Source organism: Staurois parvus, unplaced genomic scaffold (assembly GCF_062004578.1).
Source record: "Staurois parvus isolate SC_StPar_1 unplaced genomic scaffold, SC_StPar_1.0 ptg002175l, whole genome shotgun sequence".
Taxonomy (NCBI): domain Eukaryota; kingdom Metazoa; phylum Chordata; class Amphibia; order Anura; family Ranidae; genus Staurois; species Staurois parvus.
The window spans coordinates 141,454-153,278 of record NW_028319971.1 but is presented as its reverse complement, the minus strand read 5'-3'; the positions used below and the strand labels follow the sequence as shown (position 1 = coordinate 153,278).

Below are 11,825 nucleotides of genomic sequence, written 5' to 3'. Positions count from 1 at the left end.
GCGTGTTTTGTTGCTCCTGTCCTAAACTGTTTATAAAATAATAAAAACATTGAAATACAAAAAGAAGTATAGTTTTTTTTTTTTTAATTTATACTTACCTAGGTGGATGCAGGATCGATCTGATGCTGAATCTGTTCCCTGCCGGCTCTAGGCCTGAGAATTGAGCGAGCAGACAATGCTGATCGCTTAGTTCTCCCCGCCGCTCTGAGCAAAGAGCGAGGACTGTACTTCTCCTTTTAAAGGTCAATCCAAGTAAATCTTATATTTCAGAACTGGGTACTTTGAGAAGGGAATCTGTACTGAGAGGGAGGGGATCTTTACGTGGGTGTCTGTGTCCGTGTGGGGTGCCCGTATCCGTGTGGGGTGCCCGTATCCGTGTGGGGTGCCCGTGTGGAGTGCCCGTGTGGGTGTGGGGTGTCCGTGTGGGGTGGGTGTGGGGTGTCCGTGTGGGGTGCCCGTGTGGGTGCCCGTGTGGGTTTGGGGTGCCCGTGTGGGTGTGGGGTGCCCGTGTCCGTGTGGGGTGCCCGTGTGGGTGCCCCTGTCCGTGTGGGTGTCCGTGTGGGTGCCCGTGTGGGTGCCCCTGTCCGTGTGGGTGTCCGTGTGGGTGTGGGTGCCCGTGTGGGTGTGGGTGCCCGTGTCCGTGTGGGTGCCCGTGTCCGTGTGGGTGCCCGTGTCCGTGTGGGTGCCCGTCTGACCATTTTCTCCATTAATAAACCTCAGTAATTTAGGTCGGCATTACCTGTATTTTCAGTTCCCCCCCATTTTTTTTTTTTTTTTTTTACTAATTATTCTACTTTTTGCACCATTTTTTCAATACAGACTTTCATAAACTACTCCATGTTTAAACATTAAAAAAAAAAAAAAAAAAAAAAAAAAAAAGAGAGAATCCAGGGGAAAGTTAGCATCAAAACAAAAAGCAGCTTTTCAGGCGACCTTTATAAATAGGCCCCACGCAGGAAAGACAGATTAGTTGGCCTGATGAACCCACAACCGGCCCCGACACATGCAGGTCACATGACCCCCTCCAGTACAGCGATGCCCAGTTATAGTCAGAGCGCCCCCTTGAAGCGGGAAGAACAAGGTGTAAACTTACAAATCGCGTCTCCCTGCCAGCGGGAGGACAGGACCGAGGAGGGAATGCCTGACACACAGAACAGAGTCAGGAGATGTGACATGTACACACACTGGAATATACAGAACCATTCACTGCAAGGCCTCCTTCATTCGGGTACACAGTACACACCGGTGCGAGGGCTGCGTTTGCCTGCAGGGGCGCTTTGTGCGTTCCCGTGCAAGCAGTCCCATTCATTTTAATGGGGTCGCAGCAGCTGCATGGACACAGTCTCTGCTCCCAGTTCGGCGGCTGTGACGGTGCAAGGCCTCGAACGCACACTGGGGGTGATCTACTAAAGGCAAATAGGCTGTGCAGGGCAAGTACACTGAAAGTGCAGTCTCTCTAGTTGTGGGGGGAACACAAGAAAGACAAAAGGAACAAAAAACAACCCCCCCCCCCCCAAAAAACAGCATTTTCTGCTTGCACATGATTGGATGAAAGAAATCAGCAGAGCTTCCCCTCGGATCTAAGGCTGCATTCAACACTTGAGTGTTCTGTAGCTTGAAGCTCCAAAAAAAAATAAATAATAAAAAATAAAAAAAACAACTCAAACTTAAAAAATCAATTGTTCTGTATAGTGCGATCACACCTGATCACAGGCGCCATAGACAACAATTGATTTTTTTTTTCTTTAACCACTTCATGTCCGGACGCTTCCACCCCGCTTCCAGTCCGGACGCTTCCCCCCCCCTTCCAGTCCGGACGCTTTCCCCCCCTTCCAGTCCGGACGCTTTCCCCCCCTTCCAGTCCGGACGCTTTACCCTCCCTTCCAGTCCGGACGCTTTACCCTCCCTTCCAGTCCGGACGCTTTACCCTCCCTTCCAGTCCGGACGCTTTCCCCTCCCTTCCAGTCCGGACGCTTTCCCCTCCCTTCCAGTCCGGACGCTTTCCCCCCCCCTTCCAGTCCGGACGCTTTACCCTCCCTTCCAGTCCGGACGCTTTCACCCCCTTCCAGTCCGGACGCTTTCACCCCCTTCCAGTCCGGACGCTTTCACCCCCTTCCAGTCCGGACGCTTTCACCCCCTTCCAGTCCGGACGCTTTCACCCCCTTCCAGTCCGGACGCTTTCACCCCCTTCCAGTCCGGACGCTTTCACCCCCTTCCAGTCCGGACGCTTTCACCCCCTTCCAGTCCGGACGCTTTCACCCCCTTCCAGTCCGGACGCTTTCACCCCCTTCCAGTCCGGACGCTTTCACCCCCTTCCAGTCCGGACGCTTTCACCCCCTTCCAGTCCGGACGCTTTCCCCCCCTTCCAGTCCGGACGCTTTCACCCCCTTCCAGTCCGGACGCTTTCACCCCCTTCCAGTCCGGACGCTTTCACCCCCTTCCAGTCCGGACGCTTTCACCCCCTTCCAGTCCGGACGCTTTCCCCCCCTTCCAGTCCGGACGCTTTCCCCCCCTTCCAGTCCGGACGCTTTCCCCCCCTTCCAGTCCGGACGCTTTCCCCCCCTTCCAGTCCGGACGCTTTCCCCCCCTTCCAGTCCGGACGCTTTCCCCCCCTTCCAGTCCGGACGCTTTCCCCCCCTTCCAGTCCGGACACTTTCCCCCCCTTCCAGTCCGGACACTTTCACCCCCTTCCAGTCCGGACACTTTCACCCCCTTCCAGTCCGGACACTTTCACCCCCTTCCAGTCCGGACACTTTCACCCCCTTCCAGTCCGGACACTTTCACCCCCTTCCAGTCCGGACACTTTCACCCCCTTCCAGTCCGGACACTTTCACCCCCTTCCAGTCCGGACACTTTCACCCCCTTCCAGTCCGGACACTTTCACCCCCTTCCAGTCCGGACACTTTCACCCCCTTCCAGTCCGGACAATGTTTTTAAACATTTTTTTTTTAAATTTTATTTTTATATTATTTTGTTTATTTTAACATACTGTCACCCTAGCAATACAGTGTCACCATATTATTATTATTATACAGGACTTGTATAGCGCCAGCAATTTGCTCAGCGCTTTACATTATGGAGGGAGACAGTAACAATACAGTTCAATACAAGAGGGATTAGAGGGCCCTGATCCTTGGACCATAGTGACACGATACTACTTGGGGGGGGGGGGGGGGGGGTATGCGATGTTTATGTAGATGGGCCGGACGGGAAGTGGTTAAGTATGAGCGTTTTTGGACCCTCGAGCGACAAAACACTCAAGCGTGAATTGAAGTGTACTTGCAGAGAACTTTTAGTAAATCAACCCCACTGTCTGCAATCGGGGCCCTGCACCCGCACAGCTTGGGACTGCCTGCACGGGGGGCACACGGGCCGCCTGCGCAGGCCAACACGGCCTTTGCACGGGTGTACACCAACATTTGCCCGTGCGAACGAGGCGCTGTGTGCGAGTGATCAGTACACTGCGTGTGCGCAGACATGTGTAAACACAATCAATGACACATTCAAACGTTTCGTCTCTCACCTTGGAGCCGCCGGGGCTGCAGGGGGAACCTGGAACGTCCCTTTTATTTCCAGTTGTGTAATCTCCAGAAGGAGTCTGTAAAGCAGAAGACACACAGGTGAGACTGGGAAAGGCCCGACACCGACATACAACTTCCACAGAACGGAGGCTTTTCTGGAATTTATCATCGTCCAGCATTGCTCAGCCGAAAAACACAGATCACGGAACGTCCGGACCCCGTCTGTCAGATCTGCCCCCCCCCCCCAATACATTGGACTGAACACCACACTCATCGTGTATATTATGAAAGTAGTGACGTTCTCAGCAACTCCTTGGGTAGAATGACAGCATACATGACCAACATCAGGACTTCTTGGAAAGCCAGTATGAGCATCTATCATATCGTAGTAATAATGCTCAGCAACCAGAATAACCAGCAATGGTCAGCCAATGAATGGCAGGCAAAACCCTCTCTTTAAAGCGCAACTCCGACTTTCCCCATCAGTCTTGCACAGGTGTACCGGCTCCTCCCCTCCAGTCTTGCCCAGTTGTACCGGCCCCTCCCCTCCAGTCTTGCCCAGTTGTACCGGCCCCTCCCCTCCAGTCTTGCCCAGTTGTACCGGCCCCTCCCCTCCAGTCTTGCCCAGTTGTACCGGCCCCTTCCCTCCAGTCTTGCCCAGTTGTACCGGCCCCTCCCCTCCAGTCTTGCCCAGTTGTACCGGCCCCTCCCCTCCAGTCTTGCCCAGTTGTACCGGCCCCTCCCCTCCAGTCTTTCCCAGTTGTACCGGCCCCTCCCCTCCAGTCTTGCCCAGTTGTACCGGCACCTCCCCTCCAGTCTTGCCCAGTTGTACCGGCACCTCCCCTCCAGTCTTGCCCAGTTGTACCGGCCCCTCCCCTCCAGTCTTGCCCAGTTGTACCGGCCCCTCCCCTCCAGTCTTGCCCAGGTGTACCGGCTCCTCTCCTGGACTGAAACGGCTTCCTCTGACGTCACCGCACACTGTGAGCTTCTCACAGTGTGCATTAGAAGCTGCAGCAAGTCAGACAGAGCTCCGCCTCCTTTCCCGGCTGGATAACGTCCAGCCCTTTCCTCCCAGCAGCATTCTGGCTTTTTCCTCCCCAGCACGACTGCCTATTTCCAGCCCTTTTTTTTTTTCTTTGGAGTTAGGATCTGTTAGGCTTCATGTACACGGGGCGTTTGGAAAACGATGGAAACTGCTGGAAAACGTAGGTTAAAAAAACGTCAGTTTAGCCGCGTTTGCATACCGCGTTTGCGTTTAGAAGCGTTTTTTAAAGATAACCTCAGGAGACCTTCCAAAATGCACTGAAAAACAGTAAAAAATTAACTATTTCAGAGATTTAGGCCCCATGTACACGGGACATTTCTGAACGATGGAAAACGCAGGTTAAAAAACCATCAGTTTAGCCACATTTGCATATCGCGTTTATGAGCATTTTCGTTTAAAAGCTTTTTTTTTTTTTTTTTTTTTTAGATAACCTCAGGAGACCTTCCAAAATGCACTGAAAAACAGTAAAAAATTTACTATTTCAGACATTTAGGCCCCATGTATACAGGACACTTCTGAACGATGGAAACTGACTGCTGGAAAATGTAGGTTACAAAAAAAAAGTCTGTTTATGCGCGTTTGCGTTTAGAATCTTTTTTTTTTTAAAGATAACCTCAGGAGACCTTCCAAAATGCCCAGAATGCACTAAAAAACAGTAAAAAATGAACTATTTCAGAGATTTAGGCCCCATGTACACGGGACACTTCTGAAAGATGGAAAACGTAGGTTAAAAAAACCATCAGTTTAGCCACATTTGCATATCGCGTTTATGAGCATTTTCGTTTAAAAGCTTTTTTCTTTTTTTAAAGATAACCTCGGGAGACCTTCCAAAACGCCCAGAATGCACTGAAAAATAGTAAAAACTTAACCATTTCAGACATTTTGAGAGGAATAGAGAGAGTAGAAGCAGAGAGAGTAGTATGTGTGGAGATGACCTGTCTATTCTGGTTGTAGTCACTATGGATCCCATCATAATGCGGCGCGTTCTACCATTGTTTCCTTCACGCCAAACCTGGAACTGACTGCGCTGGTGTACCGGGTCCATTGGAATACATGGAAAACGCTTTGCATGCATTTCTGATGAAAAAAGGCTCCGGACAGCATCTGGATATGGAACAGTTCAAAAACGCTTTCAAACGCAAATGCCCGATGCATTCTGGACATTTGTGAAGGTCTCCTGAGGTTATCTTTAAAAAACATTTCCAAACGCAAATGCGCATAAACGCGGTATGCAAACGCGGCTAAACTGACGTTTTTTTAACCGCATGGAATACATGGAAAACGCTTTGCGTGCATTTCCGATGATGAAAAAAGGCTCTGGACATGGAACAGTAAAAAAAAAAACGCTTCTAAATGCAAACGCTTATAAACGCGGTTAGCCACGTTTAGAAGCGTTTGAAACGTCAGTAAAATTGTTTTTTTTTTTTTTTTTTTTAAGAAAACGAAAAACCCGCAAGTGAACAAAAAACATGCAAAAACACAAACACAAAAAGTGCACTTAGGGGTGTGCTTCAGTCCAGTAAAATCTACTCCTTTGCACGCATTTCTGATGAAAAAAAGGCTCCGGACAGCATCTGGACATGGAACAGTTAAAAAAACGCTTCTAAACGCGGGTTCCTTCCTGTTGATTCTCTCTACTGTGGAACATCCCTACTAATTCTGATGGGACATCCACTCCTCCTTGGATTACATGGCCGCCTTCCCTTCCTTAGGAGGTTACACGGGAATAGTAGGAGAATTATGTTTCTCTAGTTTCTAGCTACAGGCTCTGATGTGTTATTATATAGATTATTGTATGCTGCCAATGTGAGCCTAGGTTATTTGGTTTGCCCTGCCTGAATGAACACAGTGAGTGATTGGCATCGATCACTCACTGTGTTCATTTATTACTGAAGCGCAGTAAACAGTTTGGTTTTTTTTTTTGTGGGGATGGGGGGCCCTGTTTGGTTGGCTTTATGGGGCCCTGTGGTTTGGGAGGGGGGGCCCTGTCAGGTTGGCTGTATGGGGCCCTGTGGTTTGGGGGGGGGGGGGCCTGTCAGGTTGGCTATATGGGGCCCTGTGGTTTGGGGGTGTCCTGTCAGATTGGCTTTATGGGGCCCTGTGGTTTGGCTGTATGGGTCCTGTGGTTTGGGGGTGTCCTGTCAGGTTGGTTATATGGGGCCCTGTGGTTTGGGGGGGTCCCGTCAGGTTGGCTGTATGGGGCCCTGTGGTTTGGGGGGGGCCCTGTCAGGTTGGCTGTATGGGGCCCTGTGGTTTGGGGGGCCCTGCTAGGTTGGTTGTATGTGGCCCTATGGTTTGGGGGTTCCCTGTCAGGTTGGCTGTATGGGGCCCTGTGGTTTGGGGGGGCCCTGTCAAGTTGGTTGAATGTGGCCCTGTGGTTTGGGGGTTCCATCAGGTTGGCTGTATGGGGCCCTGTGGTTTGGGGGGGCCCTTTCAGGTTGGTTGTATGTGGCCCTCTGGTTTGGAAGTTCCCTGTCAGGTTGGCTGTATGGGGCCCTGTGGTTTGGGGGGCCCTGTCAGGTTGGTTGTACGTGGCCCTGTGGTTTGGAGGTTCCCTGTCAGGTTGGCTGTATGGGACCCTGTGGTTTGGAGGTTCCCTGTCAGGTTGGCTGTATGGGGCCCTGTGGTTTGGAGGTTCCCTGTCAGGTTGGCTGTATGGGGCCCTGTGGTTTGGGGGTTCCCTGTCAGGTTGGCTGTATGGGGCCCTGTGGTTTGGGGGGCTGTGTCAGGTCAAGTTGGCTGTATGGCACCCTGTTGTCTGGGACGTTTACCTGTGCAGACCTCCTATTCTTCATCTTGTCCTATTGTACCCACCTTATGAATATGGGGGGGCGGGGGGGGGGGGACTGAACCTGTTTGCCATTCTGCAATGTATTTCCTTTATTTTGAAACCCTTAATAAAATCTATTGGAAATGAAAATGATGATGCAAGATAAACTCTGAATGGAAATGCAATAGGGACTCCCCCTGGGCTACATGTGATTTCCTACAAAAAAGCTTTTCAGGATCCCTTTAACACCCCCCTTTACACCAACACAGAACAGCTGAGCTCCACCTGTTAACGTGTGTCATGTCATGGCAAGGCCACAGTATTCCCCTGACCTCAGGGCCTGGAATCCAATGGGGGGGGGGGGGGGGGGGTGTTCAGCTTCAGAGGGTAAGGCCACACATCAGGTCAGATCTGTTATAAGTCAGGGCCACCCTGGGTTGGCCAACAGATTTAAGAGCTGCTGAGACAGGGGATGGATCCTGCGTACCGACGTCACGCCGCCGCGTCCTCACGAAGGTCCGGCGGCCATCTTTGTAAGGGAATTCACATGCTGTCTTTTGCGCCACGTGGATGCTTTTATTCAATTTGCTAAAATACTGCAGCGTGAGCGCTCTTCTCTTTGGGCTCGTTTTGTGAGCGGTTCCCGTCAAGGTGGGGCTGTTTTTGTTGATGATGGTGGAACGGTTCTCATTCGGATAGATGCCGGCGGTGTTATTGTCCCATATTCTGTGTATAACGGTGGATGAGGCTGACCGGTGGAGGAGCTAGTGACCACCGATTGTAAGGGCTCCGTGTACACGGGGCGTTGGGAAAACTCTTCTGAACAATGGAAGCTGACTGCTGGAAAACGCAGGTTAAAAAACATCAATTTAGCCGCGTTTGTATACCGCGTTTATGAGCGTTTTTAACCACTTGAGCTCCTGAGGATTTACCCCCCTTAATGACCACGCCTCTTTTTGCTACTCGGCGCTGCACTAATTCAACTGATAATTGCGCGGTCATGCAATGCTGCACCCAAACGAAATTTACGTCCTTTTTTTCACACAAATAGAGCTTTCTTTCGGTGGGACTTGATCACCTGTGCGCTTTTTATTTTTCACGCTATAAACAAAAAAAAGGCCAAAAATTTGGAAGAAAAACAATATTTTTTATTTTCAGCTATAAAAAATATATAGTAAACTCAAAGTTGGTTATAAATTTAGGCCAAAATGTATTCTGCTCCATGTTTTTGGTAAAAAAAATCCCAATAAGTGTATATTGATTGCTTTGTGTGAAGTTATAGCGTCTACAAACTATGGTATAAATACTGCAATTTACGCCATTTTTCTGCTATACAGCGCTGCGCTAGTTTAACGGACAATTGCGCGGTCATGCAATATGGTACATACATGAAATTTACATCCTTTTTTCCCCACAAATTGAGCTTTCTTTCGGTGGTATTTGATCGCCTGTGCGGTTTTTATTTTTTGCGCTATAAAAAAAAAAAATGCTGACAATTTTGAGGGAAAAAAAACAATATTTTGGACTTTTTGCTATAAAACATGTCCAGTAAAAAAAAATGCAAAAATCAAATTTAGTCATAAATTTCTGCCAAAATGTATTCTGCGACATGTCTTTGCTAAAAAAAACCCCAATACGTGTAAATTAATTGGTTTACGTGAAAGTTATAGCGTTTACAAATGGCGGGAAAGATACTGGGATTTTTAGGGGTTTTTTTATACTAATAATGGCGGCGATCAGGGACTTATGGCAGCGACCAGCGACTTATGGCAGCGACCAGCGACTTATGGCAGTGACCAGCGACTTATGGCAGCGACCAGCGACTTATGGCGGGACTGCGGCGGACATTCTGACATTGGGGGGTACTGACTTGGGGTCACTGACATCCTCAAAAACACTAATACAGTGATCAGTGCAAAAAAAAAAAAAACTGACACTGTACTAATGGCAATGGGGAGGAAGGGGTTAACTTTATTTTTCAGGGAAGGGTTATAGGAGTGAGGGGAGTGTTTTACTAGGGGGCGGGGCGGGGTGTGTACTGGGCGGGACAAGGCTGATCGAGAAAGTGAAACTATTCTCTCTCGATCAGCTCATCCTCGAGCTGACAGGGAAGTGACAGACAGCACAGCTACTGAAGCTGTGCTCTCTGTCACCGTTTACCGCCGATCGCCGGGACATAGCCGCTAATGAGCGGCTGTGACCCGGCAACTGACATCTGCGGCGGTGATCCGCGGGACAAATAGGGTGGCAGCGCGCCTCGCACGCCCCCTATTTGTTTACGGCCCTGCTGCCGTATATGTACAGTGGCTGGGTGGCATGCGGTTAAAAGATAACCTCAGGAGACCTTCCCAAATGCCCAGAATGTACTGAAAAATAGTAAAAAATTGACTATTTCAGACATTTTGAGAGGAATAGAGAGCAGAAGCAGAGAGAGTAGTATGTGTGGAGATGACCCGTCTTTTCTGGTTGTATTCACTATGGATCCCATCATAATGCGACGCGTTTTACCATTTTTTCCTTCACGCAAAACCTGGAACTGACTGCGCTGGTGTACCGGGTCCATTTGAATACATGGAAAACGCTTTGCATGCATTTCTGATGAAAAAAGGCTCCGGACAGCATCTGGATATGGAACAGTTCAAAAACGCTTTCAAACGCAAATGCCCAGTGCATTCTGGACATTTGGGAGGGCCTCCTGAGGTTATCTTTAAAAAACATTTCTAAACGCAAACGCGCATAAACGCGGTATGCAAACGCGGCTAAACTGACGTTTTTTTAACCGCATGCCGCCCAGCCACTGTACATATACGGTGGCAGGGCGGCACTCACAGGCAAAACCACGTTTTAAGATGCGTGTTTTGTAAACAAATAGGGGGCGCGCGCGAGGCACACCGCCGCCCTATTTGTCCTGCGGATCACCGCCGCAGATGTCAGTCGCCGGGTCACAGCTGGTCCTTAGCGGCTATGTCCCGGCGATCGGCGGCAAACAGTGACAGAGAGCACAGCTGCAGTAGCTGTGCTGTCTGTCACTTCCTTCTCAGCTCGAGGATGAGCTGATCGAGAAAGAACAGTTTCTCTTTCTCGATCAGCCTTGTCCCGCCCAGCACACCCCCCGCCCCCTAGTAAAACACTCCCCTCACTCCTATAACCCTTCCCTGAAAAATAAACTTCACCCCTTCCTCCCCATTGCCATTAGTACAGTGTCAGGTTTTTTCTTTTTGCACTGATCACTGTATTAGTGTTTTTGGGGATGTCAGTGACCCCAAGTCAGTACCCCCCAATGTCAAAATGTCCGCCGCAGTCCCGCCATAAGTCGCTGGTCGCTGCCATAAGTCCCTGATCGCCGCCATAATTCGCTGATCGCCGCCATTATCAGTATAAAAAAACCCCTAAAAATCCCAGTATCTTTCCCGCCATTTGTAAACGCTATAACTTTCACGTAAACCAATTAATTTACACGTTTTGGGATTTTTTTTAGCAAAGACATGTCGCAGAATACATTTTGGCAGAAATTTATGACTAAATTAGATTTTTGCATTTTTTTTTACTGGACGTTTTATAGCAAAAAGTCCAAAATATTGTTTTTTTTTTTCCTCAAAATTGTCAGACTTTTTTTTTTATAGCGCAAAAAATAAAAACCGCACAGGCGATCAAATACCACCGAAAGAAAGCTCAATTTGTGGGGAAAAAAAGGATGTAAATTTCATTTATGTACCGTATTGCATGACCGCGCAATTGTCCATTAAACTAGCGCAGCGCTGTATAGCAGAAAAATGGCGTAAATTGCAGAATCTATACCATAGTTTGTAGACGCTATAACTTCCACACAAAGCAATCAATATACACTTATTGGGATTTTTTTTACCAAAAACATGGAGCAGAATACATTTTGGCCTAAATTTATAACCAACTTTGAGTTTACTATATATTTTTTATAGCTGAAAGTAAAAAATATTGTTTTTCTTCAAATTTTTGGCCTTTTTTTGTTTATAGCGTGAAAAATAAAAAGTGCACAGGTGATCAAATTACATCAAAAGAAAGCTCTATTTGTGTGAAAAAAAGGACGTAAATTTCGTTTGGGTGCAGCATTGCATGACCGCGCAATTATCAGTTGAATTAGTGCAGCGCCGAGTAGCAAAAAGAGGCGTGGTCATTAAGGGGGGTAAATCCTCAGGAGGGCGAGTGGTTAACCTACGTTTTCCAGCAGTCAGTTTCCATCATTCAGAAGTGTTTCGTGTACATGGAGCCTTACGGTAATTTGTCTCACCGATCGCAGCATACACTCTTCAATGAGAACAGCAGACATCTGAGCACAAGCAGCTCTGTAAACGGTGAACATTGTCTATGACGTGACAACAAATGGCGGAGTGTCCAAGCAGGCATACAGTGAATGTTACAGAGGGCGGGACGGCGACAATTCAACACTGCCAGGGCTCTGCAAGCTCAACGCACTAAGCACGCACAATCTTGCACTGAGCACTATAAATGT

At 48.8% G+C, this 11,825-nt stretch overlaps 1 protein-coding gene across 1 annotated transcript in view; it reads right to left on the bottom strand.

Annotated features, from left to right (window-relative positions):
• Window positions 1-243: 243 nt before the first annotated feature.
• The window catches only part of LOC149432274 (protein scribble homolog), a gene marked incomplete at its 5' end in the record, with an annotated part of 151,174 nt that continues 139,592 nt past the window's right edge, over window positions 244-11,825 (bottom strand). The window contains 3 exons of the mRNA XM_089665299.1: window positions 244-690; window positions 1,094-1,141; window positions 3,524-3,598. Coding sequence (XP_089521425.1) covers window positions 244-690; window positions 1,094-1,141; window positions 3,524-3,598 — 570 coding nt within the window. The remainder of the gene's footprint in view (window positions 691-1,093; window positions 1,142-3,523; window positions 3,599-11,825) is intronic.